We start from the raw sequence: 22235 nt of genomic DNA, 5'->3' as shown, positions 1-22235 counted from the left end.
TTTCCATCATGAAGCCTGGCTTGAATAATACTCATTAAACAGAAAACACAAGGGAAAAAGTACTGAATAACTCTCAGTCACTGAGCACTGTATTTTATGGGTCTTAAATTAATAATCAGACCAGTGGAAAACAACTAAAGGTTATATAACCTAATACATAATCAGGAGCAACTGTAGTAGACTGAACCAGTTATAATTCTGTCTTTTTCTACCCACTCTACGGTTAGGAAGCTCAATAACTTTATTTTTTTTTTTTTTTAGAGGAAATGGAAGGGTTGTGAATGACTGGCAAACCATGTAGAATGATGATCAGTTCTGAGACCTGCAGTATTGTTTAGTCAAACCTGTGTTCACTGAGAAGTACAATGGCTGTAAGACTGGTCTGTGACACTGGTGTCTCAATGCCAAAATGCCGATGCATTGCGGGCTGGATCAATCCTCTCAGAAGGAGCCAAATGAAGAAACTACAAACAGGAGTCTACTGCAAGGAAAGCAACTACACTGTGTTCGTTATCATAGCTTTCCACTCTGGACTTCTTCAAAACACAGCAGATGATAGCACCACAGTCTCACTGTCCAGTTAACATTGGGTTATGAAAGGAAGAAGTTGATATGAGACCTCAGATAATGAGAGAAATGAGGAAGAAAGTTTTAGGGTATGGCCCAACTCAAAATGAAGATAATTGAATTTCCTTGGTGCTTGGGAACTCTGACCAGAAATTAGGTTCATCATACCAATCAAAAAAGGAGTTGGACAGGCCCATGTAACACAAACCAATTGCCAGCCATTCAGTAGTGCTGATGGGTCTATCAAATGCAGTCATCCTTCTCCCAGATGAGTATTTTCTCTATTATCCTATAGAGACTGTTTTGACATTTTTCATTGTAGATAATTATTTTTTCATTCTGGAAGGCATAGCAGTTCATCTTCAACAGGAATGGTTGATTTGGCTTCTCCAAACAACACCTTTTTCTCCTTGTTTTCAAAGGAGACCATGGATTCTCTGATGTATGCCAATATCTACAAAGAATGAAACCTCTCACTCTGAGTGAGGCCATCCTTGGCAAAGTTATCTGGATTACCCCAGAGACAACATAGGAGCTAAGTAGCTGCCTGATCAGTTTAGAAGACTCAGGGGACTTTTGGGAACAGAATATAGACAGTGAACGACTGTGTGGGGTAGATGGTTATGCTGCCCTTGGAATGTTGGTTTGCACATCACTTTCATGAACAAAAGTTAAAAGTAGATCTTATTTTAAGTTTAAATGTTCTCTGTTTGGAAGTGGCTTGAAGGACTGCAGAGGTTTAAAGTGGAAAAAAGATCTTGCAAATAAGACACGTGATTTAATAGAATAATCAATGATTAGACTAGATTACTAGAAGATGCAATAAATTCTTATTCTTTGGACAGAACCTTTGACTTAAAATCTATTCTATTCTGTAAAGCAGAAATTAAAAGGAATAATTAGATCCTATTGCAAAGAAATAATTATTTTCTCATTTGAGGAAATCTTAGATGAAATTCCATGGTGAGAACGAAGCAGGATGTCTGATTAGACCACTTTTTAACAGCGGCTGAAACACTTTGAGAATACTTGAAGCAAGATTTTAAATTGAATGAATTTAAATAAATAATGAAAAATGTACAACTTAAAAGAATTCAGAATACTGATTAAAATACAAAAGTGAACTTCTCATTATTTCCATTGGAAAATCTCTACAATTTTTATTGTCTAGGTATTCATTATCTAGAGATTCATAGAGGACTAAGCTGTGATTACAAAATCAGAGTGATAGAATTTCACATTTTGTGCAATTCTCTTTCACTTCGAACTACCGGAGGCATTTACTCTTCACTTTCTGCCTTCTTGCTAATTTCACGGCTCTTCGCTCGGAGCTTGTTGACCTGCGACTCTGCAATGTCAGCCCGCTCCTCGGCTTCCTCCAGCTCGTGCTGGATCTTGCGGAATTTGGAGAGATTGACATTGGACAGCTCCTCCTGGGGATAGGGAGAGATAAAAAACAGGTTTGAAAATGTTTAATAATGATCCTACTGTAACACTGCACTGGACATGCTGTGGTATTTTGCTTTTACATAATAAAAATAATAAAAAAAGACTGTGTGGTAGTATGTAATTCTCCCAAATACTTCTAGGGGGAATCCAAAGAAATAGCTTAAATGCTAAATGTTTACATGGTTAATAAGACATACCAGGAATCTCTCTCTGGGTATGAAGTGCTAATGAACTTTTGAATTTTTAAATAATTTATACATAATTATAGTTATTTTCATGACATGATTTTCTATTTATTTAGTTCTATAGAATTATGTATTACAATTTTTTAAGGTAATTTTTTTCCCTCTGCTAAGCAGAAATATGAAATAAAAAAAAGTGAAAGGAAGCAGAGACTTACTCCCACAATGTTGACCTGAGCTTCTACTCTTTTCTGTAGAGCAGAACTTCTCTGCTCTACCCAGTGGCACAGTAATGTTCACAGAAAATGTATTCTATACCCCTTTAGACCCCTGAGCTGTTCAGACAGAAAAGCTGTTCATTTCTGAGTGCACAGTGAAAAAACAGGCTGAAAAGTTAAGTGTTCAAACAAAGCTACCTGGGGAAAAACACACTCACAGAATTCCACCTCCACCTGTATGGAGACTGAACTGCAAACAGCAATACTTACAGCCTCCTCAGCTTGTCGCTTGTAGGATTTCACTTTCATCTGCAGCTTGTCCACCAGATCCTGCAGCCTGAGAACGTTCTTCCTGTCTTCTTCAGACTAAAGAGAAGGACAAAAAAGAGAAGCACTTCTTTTCCCCTCCTTTTTAAATGCCCTCTACATGAAACAGTGAGAAACATTCCTTATAGACCATTGCTGTCCAGTAGAGACAGAGCTGATAAGCTGGATCTTCCTAACATAACCAGAAAGATAATTTCTTCTGATATTCTCAGTCTTCTGCTTTTTAACTGTGTGACTCAGGACAGAATGAAAACCCTAAGGCCTACATCTTGGCTTCATGCAAGAAGGGTGTGTGAGGCCAAGGAGGCCCCCTCCTTACCTGGTAGGTCAGCTCCTTCACCCTCCTCTCGTACTTGCGCATGCCCTTCACGGCTTCAGCGCTGCGCTTCTGCTCAGCATCAACCTCCCCTTCCAGCTCCCGCACCTGCAACGAGAAGCCCATCTTTGGAGCTTCCCTGCTGGCTGCTAACGTGGCGTGCTCACTCATGCACAAAGAAAAGCCCCACGCACTCTGGCCTCCAGCTTCTGGATTTGCTTCTTGCCTCCCTTCAGAGCCAGCTGCTCGGCCTCATCCAGACGGTGCTGCAGGTCCTTCACCGTCTGGTCCAGGTTCTTCTTCATCCTCTCCAGGTGGGCGCTGGTGTCCTGCTCCTTCTTCAGCTCTTCTGCCATCATGGCTGCCTGATGAGAGCAAAGGGTCAAAGCCATTGTGGGGCTGGAGACCATCTGAGGGAAAATACACCCACCATCGGCACTGAAGGGAGCCCCCAACTCACATCTGTGATGGCCTTCTTGGCCTTCTCTTCAGCATTGCGGGCTTCCTGGATCGTATCCTCCATTTCACTCTGGATTTGGGTAATGTCTGTCTCCAGCTTCTTCTTGGTGTTGATCAAGCTGGTGTTCTGTTCAAATCCAGAACATTGCAGGATTTTGAATCATTTCAGACATAATTATATGAAAAAATGATACCACATTTTTTTTCTGTAAAATTTCTTATAGCTGGGGAACAATGCTTTTTGGTTTTCTCCAATAATTAATTTCAGTATTTTGAAAAGAGTACTTAGAAATATAATCTGTGCCATGCCACCTACCAAGACTAGCAGAGAAAAGTAGTAAAAATAGAGTGAGGGAGTCAGTGAAATGCCTTCTCTTCAACAGAATTAGGGAAGAATAATCTACTCTCAAGAAGTGAAAAGAGCAATATTTGTAATGTAGATTGGATGGATTCATTCTAGAAACTTTTCAGCATTTGAAACCAGACACTTTCCATAGCTTTCGGTACTTGACTGCTGGATTCCTGTAATGACATGTAGCTCATGTCAAAGTCTGCTTAACATAGGTTGCACCAGACCAGGAGTTCATCCCCACTTTCTTGCTAGACAAGCAAGCACATTTTTGAAAGAATATGAGGATTCCCTAATGCTGCATTTCAACTGAGCAAGGAATGGATGCCTGTAGTCTCAGAGTTTCAGTCCTTGATTGCTCAGTTGGCAGATCATTTGGCATATGTGAATAAAATCTGATGTGTGTGACTAAATGTTCCTCTGGAGATTATGTTAGGATACAAAGAAGGTAGAAGCATGGGTTTCATTGAATGTAACCTGGGAACACAGTCAGAATACACACTTTTTCAGCAAACATCTCTTATTATTATGATGATGATTTACGGAAAAGGTAAATCTCATCTTCAAAGTTAAGCTTCCAATTATGACTGGAATAAAGCATATAGATGTTCTCCTACTTACCAAGAGTACATTTCTCACGAAATGATCTCACCTGGGTATGGAGGAGCTGCACACGCTCACTTGCATCCATCAGTTCCTGCTCAGCCACCTTTCTACACCTCTCTGTTTGTTCTAGTGCCGCCCGTAGCTCCTCAATTTCAGCCTGCAGCAGGTTTGCTCGGCGCTCCACCATGGCCACCTGCTCCTTCAGGTCCTCCTGCGTCCTCAGAGCATCGTCTAAGTGCAGCTGGGTATCCTGTAGAGCCATGAAAAGAAATTATAAGCAGATTCAGAGTTGTTTGGTACCAAAAATACCACCTAATAAATTTCTTTGTTGGCAACTTCTGTTGAATGGACCTTGAGCACCGCCTGTGTGTTTCTCAGGTTCTTTTGTGCCTCTGCAGCCACGCGGTTGGCATGGCTCAGCTGGATCTCTATTTCATTCAGGTCTCCCTCCATCTTCTTCTTCAGCCGCAGGGCCTCATTCCTGCTCCTGATCTCAGCGTCCAGGGTGCTCTGCATGGACTCCACAATTCTGAGGTGGTTCCTCTTCATCTGGTCAATCTCCTCATCTTTCTCGGCTATCTTCCTGTCAATCTCAGACTTCACCTGGTTGAGCTCAAGCTGGAGGCGCAGGATCTTCCCCTCTTCATGTTCAAGGGATGCCTAAGAAAGAGTGAACAGGAATACTTTTCATAAGACAAATGTTGACCCCGAAGCCCTGAGTATAAAGGAATGCCACGTTTAGATATTATTGCCACGCTTTTATACAAACGCTCTTTTCCTCCTGTGCCTGGCAATGACTCCGCAGTGTTTACAACGAGACAGAGATCCAAGACATGTAAGAGAGCCATAAGTAATGCTGTGTACCTCAGCTTCCTCCAGCGAGGCCTGGAGTTCAGATTTCTCCTGCTCAATCTGCTTCTTGGCTTTCTCCAGCTCATGAATGGCCTTGCCGCCCTCTGCAATCTGCTCTGTGAGGTCAGCGATCTCCTCTGTGGGAGCAAAGGCCAACGGCACGGTCAGGCACGGAGCAGAACGGGAAGGGCCCTGCCGCACCAAGGTGACGGGCATCTTTGCAGACACGCAGGCACAGACCCCTGTGGAGCGGTGGGTAGTGGTGGACAGTGGGAAAGCCCAGCCAGGAGCAGAGGGCCAGGGACTTACGCTGCAAGTTCTTGTTCTCACGCTTCAGCGTTTCCAGGTGGTCCAGGGACTCCTCGTAGGCATTCTTCATCTTAAACAGCTCCGTGCTGAGGGAGCGAGACTCCTTCTGGGAGGCCTCAAGCTCAGCCTGCGTTTCCTCATACTTCTGCTTCCATTCTGCCAGGATCTGAAGGGAAACGGCACGTGAGCGTGGATGTGGCAATCGGGAGGGGACGCTCTGCCCAGGAACCCCAGGGCTGGAGCCCACAAGACCTTGTCAAAGTTCTTCTGCTTCTTATCCAGAGCTGCGCAGGCAGCATTTGATCGCTCCACGTCAATCATCAGGTCCTCCACTTCATTCTGCAGCCTCTGCTTTGTCTTCTCCAGGGAGGCACATTTGGCATTCACAGCTTCAACGTGTTCCTCTGCATCCTGCAGGCGCTGGGCCAGCTTCTTCCTGGGGGGAGATAAGTACAGCTCCAGGTCAGAGACCAGAGGGCAGCCCATTTTGTACTTCGGTGAGAGGGCAGCTGGCCACTTCTGGGGGCTCTGAGCCCAGTGCCTTTCACAGTGTTTTTTCTGTTCCAAGACTGCATGCTGCCTACAGGTTCTGTCACTCTGTGTCCTAGCACCTAAGGAGTATTCAGCCTGGTTCCGCATTTCTAGCCCTAAGGGCTACGTTTGTCCTTCCAGTTTGCACTTTTTCCACAGCACGCTTTCCTGTCTCTCCCTCTGACCCCTCTACCACAAAGACAACAGATCCCTGCCTTTGTCCCACCCCTGTCGTAACCCACTCCCAGAGACTCCACTTTCCCTTGACAGCCTCAGTCTTCTCCAGCCGTTTGACATCCCGCTTCCCACATACTTGGCCTCCTCCAGCTCCTCCGTGCGCTGAATAGCGTCCGTCTCGTATTTGGTTCTCCACTGGGCCACTTCGCTGTTGGCCTTGGACAGGGCACGCTGCAGCTCCCCCTTGGCTTCCTGCTCCTCCTCGTATTGCTCCCGCAGCAGGTCACAGTCGTGGCGAGCAGACTGCAAGGCGTGGGCCAGCGCGTTCTTGGCCTGGGAGAAAAAAAGCGTGGTGCAAGAATGAATAGAAATATCCTGGGAAGGCTGACTGCAGTGTTGATAGACACTGGGTTATTCTGGTGGGAGGGAGTGCAAGCTACTGAGTGAGAGAGTAAGACCTGGGAATCTGCAAAAAAATAGTGCATAGGCTGCAAGGCTGGCGGAGCAAAGCTAACATAAGACCTGCACTGAGTTACCTAAGTGTTTTTTTCTCTCTCTCATCTTGTTGATTCTGTGATTTCATATGTTTATGACGAAGCCTTCTCACCTTTATCTCTTCCTCTAGGTGCCTCTTCAGTTCCTCAATTTGTTGGGTGAAAGCTTGCTTGCCTCTTGACAGCTGTGAAATTAGAGCATCTTTCTCCTCCACCTGTCGTGAATATTCACCTGGGAGAGTTCAGATGAGTAAAAGAACCTTTTAATGACTTATTTAAAAGTATTAACCTTGGTAATTAAATGCATGTGAAAATAATTTTAGTTAAAAAGTATTATTTCTTGTATGGGATCCTAATCACTGATACCTATCCATATCTCTGAGCGTGCTGAAATATTTATATTATAGACAAGAAATGAGATACAGGAAGACTAGTCAGCTATTAGAAAGTGGGCATGGTGTATGTTTGAACTAAGTGCAGTGGTCCCTTCAAACCTCGAGTTGACAGAATGAGTCCTATATGGTGTATGTGCTCAAGTAATATCATTGTCCTGTCCTGAATGTCTCCTGGGAATCAGCACTCTAGGTTATGAAATAGATGAATTATTCTTTGAAACTCCAGCCACAGAATCATAGAATAGTCCATGTTGGAAAGGACATTGAAAGGTCATCTGATCCAACCTTTCATGGGAAGGGCAGAGTAGATGAGATTGTCTAGCACCCTGTTCCGCTGTGTCTTGAAAGCCTCCGGTGATTGAGCTCTACCACACCCTGGGGGAGTTTGTTCCAGTGACTGGTTGTTCCGGTCCCTTAAACACATTATTGGTCCTGCTCCAGGATGTCTGTATCTCTCTGGACTGAGGAACATAGTACTGGACACAGCACTCCAGGCGTGGCTTCACGTGTGCTGAGCAAGGGGATCACCCTCTGTTAACCTGCATTACTCCTAATGCAGCTCCAGATTCAGTTGCCCACCTTTGTTAAAAGAGCATATTTCTGGCTATTGTTCAACCCAGGGTCAAAAAGACCTAGGGAACCTGGTGGATTTTTTTTTTTTTTAAAGCCCCAGCTCATACACAATGTTGTCTTAAAAAAAAATAAATCTTACCAGATTCTGTTTGTAGCCGAGCTCTCTGTGCACTAATGTCATTAATTGTGCGCTGTTGTTCTTCCTCCTTGTTCTTAATCTCACTGAGTTGATCTTCTAGCGAACGACACATCTTCTCCAGATTTGCCTATTTGCATGAAGAACAGAATGGAAGATGATTGAAGGTTCAACACGTAATTACTGAGAATGTAAAGTCTTACAAAAGGCTAAAAAAGAAGCTACTGATTTAGAATTAAAGTTAAATGTCTTGGTTAAATAATAGAGACTTCTATGGAATTTGCTTCCTAAATCCCAGCATTTATATAATTTTTTAATGTACAGTCCATTTCTTCAATAGATATAAAGGATGGGATGTAACATGACAAATTATTTTAAAATTCTGTTTGGCTCTTAGTGATTATGTCATTGCAGTATTTAAGGCTGGGAAAGAAAATAGGGATAAAAGGAAAGGGAAGGGTAGGAGTAATTTCTATTTTAGAAGAAACTAAAAAACTGATAAGGTCTGTGCCTTTCTTTTCATTATCATAATATTCTGAACCAAGCAATATGACCCCATAGTTCCTTAGCCTACGTGCTTCAACTAAAGGTTTTAGATCTCACCCAAAGGATACAATATAATATTAGACCAGTACTGAAATATATAAATTCAAATTCAAGTTGTAAAATGCAGCTATTTATATTAAAGTATGACTACAATTTCTATGTTCAAATATAAATACTTCATTATGTTTGGATTACTACAAGGAAATATTTATGTACCTTGGCTTTGGAGACAGACTCCATGTTACTGGCCAAGTCGTCAATCTCCATCTTGAGCTCACTCTTCTCCTTCTCCAGCTTCTGCTTCACTCGCTGCAGGTTGTCGATCTGCTCCCCAAGCTCAGCGGTGCTGTCTGCGTGCTTCTTGCGCAGGGCCGCAGCCGTGGCTTCGTGCTGCAGCGTGGCCTCCTCCAGGTCGCGACGCATCTTCTGAAATTCTGCCTCACGCTTCTTGTTCATCTCAATCTGAGCGGCGGTAGCCCCTCCGGCTTCTTCCAGGCGCTCGCTGATCTCCTCTAGCTCCCTCGACAGGTCAGCCCGATGCTTCTCGGCTTTTGCCCGAGAGGTTCGCTCTGCCTCAATTTCCTCCTCCAGCTCCTCAATACGAGCCTGGGGAACATTAGGCACCCTTCGCACCCATGCCCTCCTCCTTCCCGACCTGAGACTGGCTGAGAGAGGGGAAGGGCCAGACACTTGCCTGCAGCTCCTTGATCTTCTTCTGTAACTGCATGCCCAGAGCTTGCTCGTCCTCAATTTTGCTCTGGATCTGGCTGATTTCAAAGTCTTTCCTTTGGGCAAAGCAAACTGTGTTAGCGTCTGAGCAAAACCCGCCAAGCGCACCAGCCCCACAGTCTGGTGCCCCACAGCCACGCTTACTTCTTCAGTTTCTCATCCAGCTGCTGCTTGTCGTTCTCCAAATCCATGATGCTGTCATGGGCCAGCTTCAGGTCTCCTTCGAGTTTCCTCTTAGCTCTCTCAAGGTCCATGCGCAGTTTCTTCTCTTGCTCCAGGGACCCTTCCAGCTGAATAGAAGATAACCATCAGTGCTCTACCAGCCAGTTCTATAATCTATACCCGCCCTGTTCTTCTGGACAACCGTGCTTACATCGTCCACTTGCTGCTCCAGCTTGGTCTTGGCTTTGGTCAGCGTATTGACTTTGTCCTCCTCTGCCTGCAGGTCATCCAGTGTCTGCTGATGGGCCTCTTGGAGGGCTTTCTTCTCTTTAGTCAGCTTGGCAATGGTCTCGTCCAGGGCTGCCATCTCCTCTGTGAGGTTTTTCACCTTTGAGAAGAAGAGAGCAAGTGTAAATAAAGGAAGTAGATGCAGAAGTCCTGTAACAGCACATGCTCTTTTCTGGAGTAGGGGTGACAGGTTCTGCCTCATACCTTGTTTTCAGTGGCATGTTTTTCCTTCTCAACCTTGGCCAACGTTAACTCCAGGTCATCAATATCTTTCTTGAGCTCTGAACATTCATCCTCCAGTTTTCTCTTCTTGGCTGTCAGCTCAGCATTCATTTCTTCTTCATCTTCTGCTCTCTCTGTCAGCTCTTTAATTTTGGCTTCCAGCTGGATTTTCGTTTTGATGAGCTGGTCACACCTTTCCTCAGCATCAGCCAAACCATCAGCTTCCTACACAAAATGGCTCATTTAGATAAAGTGATTTTCAAAGAATTGTTTTTTGTCACTGATATTCAAAAAGAAATTATTATTTTCAAAGTAGCTTACAATGTTCTTTGTAGTTAAAACTCATTATTTTAAGAATATCTGTTTTTTTTGGACTGCTTGCAGCCCAGAAAATAAAGGAATATTTTATCACGCTATAAATATAGCTTCTGAGCATTTTTTTAAAACTCCTGAACTACTCATGCAAATCCAATATTAATTTGAAGGTAGAGCCTGGAATCAGACATGGCAGTATCTCCCTTTAGCTTTTCATCATTTTACTGTTGTTGCATTTGACTGCACTGGAAACTGGCATAGAGTTCTACTGAAGAGTACCATGTAGGCAGATTCGTTAGCATACCTTTTTAACATAGATTTTTAGTATTTAAAACCTGAATGCTAAAAACTGCAGCATTCAGCTGAGAAAATTGTGTTACAACTCTTCCAAAAAGATTTCCTGAATATGAATTTAATTTTTAGTTTTGGCAAAATTTTTTGTTAAGATCACTGTTTCAAAGGCAGGAGTTGAATTAAACATGTTTCAAGGCCTTTGTGGTCTAGAACAACAGTTTGGGAGACTGGCGTTTACAAGGACAGTACCAATTACCTGAATTCACATGCATTCTAAAATGGATGTTACTAAGAAATAATCTTTATTTTCTACATACTGCTTATTCTTTTTCTCTTTGGTCTAGTGAAGAGCAATGACACTATCCAGGCAGAGGACTTTTTGTAGCTCAGCAAGATAGCTACAGTGGGTTTGTCTAATGCAGATATAGGTATCTGCCATGATATGAATATGCAGTCCATTCAACAGCAACAAAACCTTACAATCTTGGATTAACTATATCACACTCTAAAAGGATGAATTTCTCATTGCTGAAAATGAAGAAAACCTGAGGCTACTAGCTCATCTGACCCATCAGAATGGGGTCAGATGACTCCTAATCCATGCTGATAAAAACAGTTTTAAGGGGATTTTTGTTGCTATCTTTTTATTTCTAGAGAAAAAGGGAAGGACTCTACTTCCATCAGTGTTTTTCCGGAGGAGCCAAGGACCATAAATACTAGAGAAATGACTGACACTCTCAACCCCTCCTACTCCACATGAATCCATTGTGATTCTCCATATAAAAGGTGTTAATAGTACCTCCAGACTACCTTCATTGAACAGATGATAAGACATGAAAATTATATAGTATGTATAGTGTTTATGAAGACGTGATAATTGCTACTGTCAGTTTCCATGTATGATTTAAAATGCCATACTGTAAATTGTACTATTTACTAACTGGAAATTGATGACTTTGCTTCTGATTTTAAAGTGCAAGGAATCAGCTGCAAATAATTCATTGCAAAATTATTAATATTTGTAGTTTTCTGCTAGCTTCGCTGTGTGGTTTTGGTTCCTATTTTACAAAATATGTGTATGTTTTTAAAATAAATACGTTTTGGGGATAACTTGTCTGTTACTGACACATTTAGGATCATTTTACACAGGACATTACAAGCCAAAAACATTAGCAATACTCACCGCCTGCACCTGGAGCTGCAGGTCATTCTTCTCCTGCACCAGTTTCACCATTTTCTCCTCCAGCTCCTTCCTCTTTGCCTCAGACTTTGCGAGCTCTTCCTTGGTTTTCTCAAACTCTTCCTTCATGTTGGCCATCTCCTTCTCAGACTCTGCACTCTTCAGCAAGGGCTTGATCTTGAAGTACAGCTTCATCCAGGGCCAGTGCTTCACGTTCATGAATGCACGAACGTTGTACTGGATGCAGAAGATGGACTCCCTGAAAAGTAATAAGAATATATTATGTTACATATTTTAAAATTTGTCATACATATTTATTTGTACATATCAATATGTATAACATGAATTTATACATATAGTATCTTATAGTTCTACATATGTGTGTACATAAAATATTTCTATATTATTAATTATATATTTATGAACATTTTAAAATATATTATTTGATGTATTACAAAATACACATCTCTGAGAAAAACTACCTACTGTGATGTAGATTGTCAGCCTGTTTGGACTGTTTTGAAGTCCAGATGTTTGACTCACTTTCTTAAGCAAAGAAAAGGAACACCTACAGAAGTTGACTTGGTCCGTTTCATGACAATTATCCAAGGGAAGAAGATAGTTCTCTTATGTTAGAAGTACATGTTTCTCACTTTTGATTATAAAGGTGACATAAAGTAATTAGCTTAGACTAGATACCTGGTTTCTGGGCATACATGTAATGTAGCCACTTACTGAATTCAGCAAAAAATTAGTACAAAGAGTGTTATAAGTTAAAAGCGATAAATTTTTCATGTATCAGGGCTTTATACTGCTTCATCTACTGGCAGGGTATACTCTGAAATACACCCACATATAGTAGACCAAGTTAATGAGAAAGAAATGAGATTTGGTGAGAAGCAGCGTATTTTCAGTTTTGTTCATGTCCTTGTTATCTCATGAGGAGAGGCCCAGCAAGCCAAATAAGTGTAAGCATCTACCTCCTTTCCATCATTTTCTTGAACTCCACTCTCATCAGGTAACCCCTGCACATGGCTTGTGTGCGGGTGATGAGCTGTGCCAGCTTCTCATCTCTCATCTCCTCCAGGAGTCCCAGCAGCCCAGCTTTGAAGAAGACCTTGACAAAGAGAATGCTGGAGTACATAACTGTTGGGTATTGCAAGCACAGTACATCAGTCAAGCAGCATTTGTACCTTGGTGTGACCAAATTTGTACTGGGTGTGATCCACATCGATAGATCCAAGGAGTTTCTCAGAGGCCTTCTTGCTGTCAATGAACTGTCCCTCTGGGATAGCGCTGGCATTAAGCACCTTGTATCTGTGGAACGAAGTAGAATATGAAGAGGGTCAGATTCCTGAAAGCCCAATCAAACCTGTACCAACTGATGTCATTGTTAAGACTCTCTGAAGGGGAGATCAAGAGTGGAAGAGAATTGAATGTCTGAACTATGTTCTATTGTTTAGAAATCAAATTTTCATGGGTAAATGTTTTGAGGAAAAACCTTACACTTAGTCCAGAAATTCTTGACACAGTATGGGTACTGATATCCATGACTAACTGCTGGCGTATTTCACATTCCCTATTATGTAATGCCTTATCTCCAAACGAGAACTTTACGTGCAATAACAAAATATGTGGAGAGGAAAATAAATTCTTCATCAAAAATAGTGGCAGCACATATTATGTGAATATTTTCAAGCTGATACAGAACAAGAAACAAGATCTTTTTATTTTATTTTCTTTTCCAACAAGTTAGAATATCTTGTAGTTTCTTTATTCACATTTCCATGCTGATGGCTGCAAGTCATCTTACTGTGATACCCAGAAGTTAACTAAGTCTAAGGTAGGCAACTTCATTTCTGGATAGTTAATAAAAAAATGCAGTAACCCATACCAGAATATGAATCAAGGATAGGAATAAATACTTGCCGTTTGAAAATGCCTGTTTTTCTAGTTAGCTAAAGAAAGAAACTGGATGACTGACTCGGACAATTGACTTTTGTATGCCTAAAGGCAGGTACAGTGAACCCCTTCCATAAGTCACACAGTAATTAAAACAGGAAATGCAAATTATTCAGCATTGGTGGATATGGTGGTGGGTGGATGGCATAGAATCTGACCTCTGTTTGAAGTCTGCATAGATTATTCTGCTGGGGAACCCTTTCCTGCAAATTCTGATCCCTTCCAGCACACCGTTACACCGCAGCTGATGCAGCACCAGCTCATGCTCCATGGCACCTAATAAATGACATAATGAATTCGTACTTCATTATACTGCACAGAGAAGAAAAGATTTATCGCATCTTTGAATTTTAACAACTTACCAGGTGTTTTTGTTTCATTAGGAATAAGGCATCGCACAAAATGGGGATGTGTGCTTCGCAGATTGCTCATCAGCTTGTTTAAATTTTCCTTAAGAGCAAGAGCAAAGACCTGGATCACTTACACAATCACAATGTTAGGTAGAGTAAAACCACTGCAATAAAACCATGGTCAGTATCTCTTTTGTCATAATTTTCGGGCAGTTCTGAAAGAACGATTCCAAGGATTCAATGAGAATCCTTCTTTATTAAGAATCGTGTGACTTTATCCTTTCTGAAATTAAAGATCTTGTATATTAGATCAATCTAATACTTTTCTGAACTGAATTTTCTTTATTTTTTTCACAATGTGGTAAATTGTTTAATGATTGTTCTACAGTACCCGGAAAAGAGCAGAGACAGTCTGGAAAGAAGAACCCTTCTTCTTGGCGCCCTTCTTGCCACCGCCACCACTCTCTAAACAATAATATTTTTTTTAAAAAAAGAAATGAACAACAAAGGCATGTGATTAGAATCTGAAGAGCTTTGTGTGTTTGTCTTAAAAAAGTAGAAAATGTAATAATATGTTCAAAATCTGCAAATGCATACAGTATTTAAAGCTACAAAGGCAGATGATTTTTTCAGATGATAGCAGAATGGAAGTCTAATGACTTCAAGCTGACATTAAGAAAAGGCAAACAGGAAATAAAACGTAACTTTTTGCATAGTAAGATATTTAAGAAATTTAAGAAATGGCTAGTGAGTACACTAAATGCAGTCTCCCTGTACGTATAAATTTAGTAGCATGTTAATACATTGATTGTATTCCCTGCAGCATTTGGGAATGCCTCATATTACAGAAATTTGGTATGTCAGCTAACCTGGGTTAGTGTTGTAATACAGCTGTCTTGCCTTAAAACCTACAAATCTATTAAGGTATCTAGGGAAATGTAATATCCTTTATAAGTCTGAGTGACTGAGTTCCAGAAAGTAGGTGAGGTTTTGGGTTTTCAATTTTTGAAATGTAAATATTATTGTGAAATATTATTACAAGATTCTATTTCTGTAAATTATAGTAGAAATGATTTCAAAGAAATCACCTGCTTCTCCTCCACCAACAGAGGCAAAGAGTAAGGCCAGCGTCTTCAGGGATGATTTCTGGTACAGCCCCACAACGGTTTCATTCAGGGGGTCCTTGTTCTTCTCCAGCCAGCCAGTGATGTTATAGTCCACCGTGCCAGCATAGTGCACCAGGGAGAAGTGGGCCTCAGCCTTGCCTTTGGCAGGCTTGGGCTTCTGGAAGTTGTTGGACTTGCCCAGGTGCTGGTCGTAGAGCTTGTTCTTGAAAGAGGTGTCAGTTGCCTTGGGGAACATGCACTCCTCTTCCAGGATGGAGAAGATGCCCATGGGCTGGGAGAAATAGCAACACGTGAAGAAAGCGTGGAAACAAGAAGCAGAGAGAATTATCAAAGAGAGAGGAATGGAACATAACAATCTTACAAACCCCCTTCCTCTGAATGTGTAATTTTATGTTTTTCCAGAAAGGGTGTTTTGTTAGTGTCATCAGCTATATGAAAACAGGATCACCCATAAGTTTCAGGGTTGCGATGTAGTAAAGACCTAGCATGTAGAAATTCACTATGTGCATGTTAGTTGAAGATGGAAAGCCAAATGAATGAAATTAGTAGGATTCATATGTAAGGAAGTTTATACTTCCTAAATGCTTTTTCTTGGAACCAAGATAGAAAATTTCTTTAAATATATTAAAGTAGAAGTTTCTCAGTGTGTTTAATCACTCCCCACGTATTAAAATACATGCATTTGAGTATGAACTCCAGAACAGTGATGACTAGGACTGAAATTTTTTCCCCATGGTAATTGTAAGTCTTATGTAACAGAATCCCACAGGCAACAAGTAACAGACAAATGAAAATATATCTGAGATGCCTGACGCCCAGAAAAAAATCCTGTTAAGTGCTACATTAAGTGTGAGTGCCACATGTTAGAGCAGTTTAATTTGACCATAGCAGATTCCTTTTATGTTTTACATCTGGAAAATTATTTATGTAGGCCTTAAGAACCTTCTCAATGAGCTCAATGCAGGCAGCCAGGTCCATCCCAAAGTCAATGAACTCCCATTCAATTCCTTCCTTCTTGTACTCCTCCTGCTCCAGCACGAACATGTGGTGGTTGAAGAACTGTTGCAGTTTCTCGTTGGTGAAGTTGATGCACAGCTGCTCCAGGCTGTTGAACTGCAGAATGCAGAGATTTACTTACTTGTGAAGTTCAGTTCCAGGAACACTTTCCATCTTCCAACAGGTTTTATTTTAACCCTTTAAGGTAAGGTCTCCATGACTGGGGTCCTCAATTTCTGGTCATGGGACTGGACAGGTGACCAGAATATTCCATCCTGTAATATATCTATCAGTTCAGGCCCTGGCACAGTCTCAACACATTTATGAGCTCTGAAAAGTGTTGCAGAGCTTAGTCTAAGTCCAGCTTTTCATCTGCTTGAATTTGTCTGCACTGCCAGTCTACTCCCAAGCATTTGGAAGGAATCTGGTTTCAGCATTAACAAGATCTTCCTTCAAGATGCCATATTTTAACTTCCTCAAAATCTGTTTCTGCTATTACCTATCAGTTCTTTAACATTTTCATATCAGTTTTCAATGCAATTTTCACTTCTGCATGCAACAGCAGACATCTATAAAAATCTGCAGCCCTTGTGGCATAATACGTACTATGAGAACCAGAAGAATGCCATTCCTACAGGAATGTCAGAATTATCCAATAAATAAAAACAAGCCATGCTTAAAAAACCCCCAAACAACAAACGTCAAATTATTCCAGTTTCTTAATGCTCCTTCCAGGAAAATTGTGTGAAGCCTCTCCTCTTACATCAAAGATCTCAAAGCCAGCGATGTCCAGGACACCAATGAAGTACTGTCTGGGTTGCTTTGTATCCAGCTGTTGGTTGATGCGAACAACCATCCATAGGAACATCTTCTCAAAGACAGATTTTGCCAAGGCCCCCACTGAGTTGTATACCTAAAGAAAAGTAAAATAAAAGTTGCCATCCAGGGTAAAAGAGGAAGTTCAAAGTTTTAAATTCATGTCATCTTTTTTTCTGTCATCACTTCTCTCTTACCTGCTGCACGGTTTGACCCTTGGTCACATACTCATTCCCAACCTTGACACGGGGGTAGCAGAGGGCTTTGAGCAAATCTGCTGAGTTGAGACCCATCAGGTAGGCAGCCTTGTCAGCAACTAAGGAAACAAGCATACAGCAGCTTTGAATATTGGCTCTCCAGTAGATACTACTTGTAGTAGTTCAGAGTAATTTCTGCAAAAGTCACATATACTTTAAATATATTGTGATTTTTCTTGATTTACTGATTTTTTCCCTCATTTAATTTAGATGATTTGTAAATGGAAAGATTCTTCCAAATGCCTTTACAATGAACATGCAAATTTTGAAACAAGTGACTAGACAGACAAAAGGACCAAGGGCCATGAAAATGCCAGGTCAAATAAGTCACAATTTCAGAATAAACAGAAAAGGAAATGTGTTGATATTGAAATACACTGCACTGAAAATTATACTCGGTGAAACTCTACTGTTATTAGAGATAGAGAGGTAGTGAAGAATTATGCCAAAAGTATGAAAAAGTATTTTGTACAAATTTTGTAATGGAACCATATTCTCCCTAAGGATAAATATCGCACACATATGTCTTTCCCAGCTCTCAGTTTCTATGAATCTAGATCATTAAAAACAAGCACTAGAGCACTGGATATACTCTTGTCATCACTTTCCAATTTGCTGCCTGTCTCATAGCAAAGATGATAGCAAGCACCAGTATTATATACAGAGTCCTTCAAAGTCAGAAGGCCAAACCTCATCTGTATAGAGGAACTATACAGATGCTAATTTTGAGCGGCTTCTATTATACATTTTATTTACAGCTATGTATTTAATGTACATTTATTGCTAGAAAGAGTAAAGTATGAAACATAAAGAAAATTGGATCTTAAGTTTTATTTAATTTTTATAGAGTTGTTTTTAATAATTAAGCAGTCATTATATTATATTCTTCTATAACTCTTTTGTTATATTCATGCAATGATTACAAGTATTATTTGTAGCCTAATCTATCATTGCTATTCATCATTGTCAGATTCCATGCCATTGTATTCCTTGCAGTCATTTTCACTTGTCTTAACTTTCCTAAAACCCCCACAAACTACATGCACTAAAAAACAACTCAAGATAAAACCACCCAAAACCTTAAGAGTACATACTTATGACATATGCAAATAACTCTGGTTTCATAGAAATACTCCCATGAATTTCTAAGGAATGCACCTTTGAATGATGCTAGGCAAAGCAAATGTGATAGACATCTCAGATGCCTATTTACAAAAAAGAAGGCCAGAAGACATGCTGAGACTACAGAAAATGTAGAACATATAAGCCATAGGTGCCATATTAGCAGATGCTTCTTTAAACCCCCCCATGTAAAATGCAGCAGCACGATGCTCTCAGCTGAGGCATTGGGAGCTGTCTCCAGAATATGGGCTTTGAAGCAGAGCAGCTTCAGGATTCTGGCTTCCTACCACCTGGAAACAATTCCATTAGGAGGGGACTACAGCTGATGGTAAATGAGACCTGGGTACATAAACTTCAGGCAGTGAGCAGGATGGCTCCTAGGTCTGTGCTGGGTCTGGGAAGCTGCCATTCAGCACAGCAGCAAAGCTTGTGTTGCTTCTGGCTGCCTCCGCCAATAGCAGCAGTGTGCTCTCGGAATCACTGGCCCTCATAGTTTGCATGCTTCAGAATAATCTGCATCTTCCACTGAGTTGTGCTCTTCCAGCAAAGTCCTCTGCTTCGGTCATGTTTCTACTGTACAATACCAGCACCTGGGGAAATGGACAGGCTCTGCTCTAGGAGAAGCTGCTTTAGCAGGAGGGTTGGACTAGGTGATCTCTAGAGGTCCCTTCCAGCCCTGACCGTTCTGTGGCTGCGATTCTGTGATGCTGACTCTGAATTACTGCCTGTATCAGTGAGTGCTCTGCTATAATCTGTGCTGTGGTGTGTATTGTGCTGGTACCTTCTGTGCCGTCCGGCTCTGCCTGCTCCTCACGCTGCTTCTGCTTGAACTTCAGGTTCCCGTAGTGCATGACAGCCCCTGTCAGCTTGTAGATGGCTGTCTTCTCATCAGCAGTGAAGCCCAGGATGTCAATGGCACTCTGGTAGAAGAATCATTAGAGTAAGTACCTTGCCTGTTAAAGGTCAGAGTGCGCCTAAGGACACTTCTGTGTGTTACTTACATCTGTGGCCATCAGCTCTTCCTGGTCATTAATGCTGGGAACCGTGATCTCACCTTGACTCACATACTGATAGTCATATGGGTTGGTGGTGATGAGCAACATCTCTGAAAAGAAGATCGAACACATAGAGATCAAATGGAATTGGCACGTAAAGGAATGGAGTGTTGCTGCGTGATGCTTGCTTGGAGAAGTTAGTGATCTTTCCTACCAATTAGCTCTGGCTTCTTGTTGGACATGATCTGATAGAATATGTGGTAGCTTCTTTCTGCCTTGAGCTGGAAAGTGACTCTGGACTTCTCCAGCAGGTCTGGCGAGGACGGTAGGACAGAGTGAGCGCAAGAACTGAGGAAGGCTGGGAGGAGAGGGATCAGGCCAGAAGGGTCACTTACATGTTTCAATGTCAGCTGAAGCCAGCTTCCCCGTGGCGCCAAAATGGATTCTGATGAATTTGCCCTGAAAGAAGCAGAAAACTCACTTGAGATCCATTTTTCCAATCCTGACTGCGAGAATATCTGAGTCAGTGCGCTGATAAGGAAGAAGTTGTTTTGTGCCAGGCAACAACTTACAAAGCGTGAGGAGTTGTCGTTCCTCACGGTCTTGGCGTTTCCAAAGGCCTCCAGCAGTGGGTTGGCGCTGATGATTTGATCCTCAAGCGTTCCCTGCAGGATGAGAATTATTGCTGCTTATCCTTTCCAAAAATCACGTCAGGAACAGAGGAAAGCATTGATTCCAGCCAGCACCTGTTACTTTACCTGCATTTTGCCTGCCTGCTGCTGCTCTTCCTTCTTCTTATCCCCGCTCGCTGCAATTGTTGCAAAGTACTGGATGACACGCTTCGTGTTCACAGTCTTCCCAGCACCAGATTCTCCGCTGTCAAACCAAAGAGAGACGCAGAGAGCGTGTGGTCAGGCAGGAGGTCCCCTGGCACCGGGCAGCCCCACAGGGACCCGAGCAGGGGGTGTACGTACGTGATCAGGATCGACTGGTTCTCGCGATCTGTGAAAGGGACAAAGTGGAGAACAGTGCTTAAAACTCAATGAACAATACTGAGCTGAATGAAACGCAGTCAGGTAAGTTTAATGTTCTCAACTCTATGCTGTCAGCTTAACTTAAAACACCAACCAACCAGCCACCAACCAACCAGCCAAAAAACCCTCTAGAACCCCTCAGTGAGTGCAAGGGTGTCTGTAATTCAAAATAGTAGAAACAATGGGGTGAAGATAGTAAAAGAGTCACTTTTGGCATGTATGCATGAGAACCATGAAAGCTTTGAAAAAGTCTCATTTTATTACTGGGACAGAGCATGCCTTCAGAGAACTTCATGGTACAATCCCTCTGGGATAGATGTTGCCACTCACCAGTCAGCATGAACTGATAGGCGTTGTCCGAGATGGAGAAGATGTGTGGAGGGGCCTCCTGGCGCTTCTTGCCTCGGTAGGCCAACACCACCTCCGGGTTGTACACCGGCAGCCACTTGTAGGGGTTGACAGTGACGCAGAAGAGCCCCGAGTAGGTCTGCGAGGAAGGGAGACAGCACGTTGGCTCCCACTTGGCCTGGCAGAGCAGTTCCTCCCGGCTGCCCAAAGGCAGGCTGCTGCTGGTACTTACGTAGATCATCCAGGCTGCGTAACGCTCTTTGAGGTTGTACAGCACAGCGGGCTCGTGGAGGTGGGTCATCATGGCCATGTCCTCGATCTTGTCGTACTTGGGAGGGTTCATGGAGAAGATTTGATCTTCCTTCACGGTCAGGGTCTGTCAGAGGAAAGAAAGATACATATTTGCCATCAAATAAATAAAAATCATAAAAGTCCACAGCAGAAATGTATTCTCAAGACCTGAAAGTTTTTTTACTCACTTCTCCACCTTCAGTCTTGACAGTGACTTTCCCTGATTCTTTGCTCTGTATTGTGCTTTTCACATAGGATTCCTTTGCATGTACCACAAAGACGGATGACTTGGCATCGAAAGGCTTGTTCTGGGCCTCGATTCTCTCCTTTTCCGATTTTCGGAGGTAAGGAGCCGCCTCCCCAAAGATGGCCATCTCTGAGTCTGATGACATGGCTGCTGTTCACGAGGGATAACGCAGCAGGAATCTGAGAGGATGGAAAATACATGATAATAGTGCATGATGGAAGAAACATTCATAGAGCATAGTGGATTAGATGTTGCTCTGTTGTGTCTATTGGCTGATTGATCTGGCTGTTTCATTTTTTGGTTAATGCAGAGCTCTGTTCTATAACTTGCTGTGCTCTGTTTTGGTTTTATGTAGTCAGATCTCTAGGCCTACTGGACAACTGCGTTTACAGAGGAGTCCTTTATGGTTTTTGTTTTGTTTTTATTTTTTTTTTAATTGACAGGATGAACAAATCCTTTCCAATGTTCTAAACACTGCACTCACTAGATACTCCCAATTTAGGAGTTGTGAAGGCCCTCTCATTTCTCTTTCAGACTATGAGATTTTTTTTTACAGTAAAACACTGAAAGAAGTATGGTACACTGGATATGCAGAGAGCTAATATTATTAGCACTTCTCATTGAAGATATTCCCTTAGGATAAAATAGCCCAAGTTGTCAATTATTTCAGTTATTCCACTGATCCATGTGTTAACAAAGCTGATCTCTTCAACTTTTCATCTTTTTCATAACAGAAACTGAGTAGTCTTGCATTCGTTCACTAGTATTTAAAAAAAAATAAGAAATCAGTAACCCTGTTAATTATTGCCAAAGAGTTGACTGAAAAGTTTCATGCAATTTTGAAGCTGTAATTTAGACATATTGTTCCAAAATTAACACTGTTCCGAATTAATCCTTTTTTTTTTTAAAGCCTCATTTTATCTAGGTTCATCTACCTACAAATTGGATATTGAGCAGCTTTTCTGTATAAATTAAGCAGCTCGTTTCTCTGTCAATACTTCCAGATATGGCAGA

The 22235-nt window shown here is 41.8% G+C and overlaps 1 protein-coding gene and 1 long non-coding RNA gene across 2 annotated transcripts; one reads left to right on the top strand and one right to left on the bottom strand.

The window, feature by feature from the left end:
* Positions 1–1612: 1612 nt before the first annotated feature.
* On the bottom strand, positions 1613–22138 carry LOC101921019 (myosin-1B). The gene is made up of 38 exons (XM_055797950.1): positions 21163–22138; positions 20916–21059; positions 20666–20822; positions 20276–20303; positions 20060–20177; positions 19874–19966; positions 19697–19760; positions 19516–19614; positions 19308–19411; positions 19088–19226; positions 17125–17243; positions 16875–17024; positions 16058–16228; positions 15077–15386; positions 14380–14453; positions 14001–14088; positions 13797–13914; positions 12870–12993; positions 12657–12793; positions 11680–11935; positions 9870–10112; positions 9589–9765; positions 9360–9505; positions 9181–9271; positions 8703–9092; positions 7944–8070; positions 6950–7068; positions 6479–6675; positions 5887–6070; positions 5635–5800; positions 5338–5462; positions 4825–5133; positions 4520–4723; positions 3520–3645; positions 3254–3424; positions 3063–3167; positions 2687–2782; positions 1613–2000 (listed from the first exon to the last, which is right to left on the bottom strand). The coding sequence occupies exons 1-38, from the start codon at positions 21364–21366 to the stop codon at positions 1848–1850; spliced, it is 5826 nt and encodes a 1941-aa protein (XP_055653925.1). The 5' UTR covers positions 21367–22138; the 3' UTR covers positions 1613–1847.
* LOC129783962 (uncharacterized) lies at positions 20112–22235 on the top strand. Its single transcript, XR_008746168.1, has 3 exons — positions 20112–20377; positions 21230–21318; positions 22132–22235. It is a non-coding gene; the product is annotated as an uncharacterized LOC129783962 (long non-coding RNA).

This window comes from Falco peregrinus, chromosome 2, assembly GCF_023634155.1.
Source record: "Falco peregrinus isolate bFalPer1 chromosome 2, bFalPer1.pri, whole genome shotgun sequence".
NCBI lineage: Eukaryota > Metazoa > Chordata > Aves > Falconiformes > Falconidae > Falco > Falco peregrinus.
This window is presented reverse-complemented; position numbering and strand designations above follow the sequence as displayed.

Bases quoted from the DNA above. Each gene is read 5' to 3' on its own strand.
- LOC101921019 (XM_055797950.1), bottom strand. From the start codon at position 21,366: ATGTCATCAGACTCAGAGATGGCCATCTTTGGGGAGGCGGCTCCTTAC. The intron at 19,227-19,307 runs GTAAGTAACACA...TTCTTCTACCAG, and splicing joins AAGAGCTGATGGCCACAGAT to AGTGCCATTGACATCCTGGG. The intron at 4,724-4,824 runs GTCCATTCAACA...ATGGCTCTACAG, and splicing joins ACACACAGGCGGTGCTCAAG to GATACCCAGCTGCACTTAGA.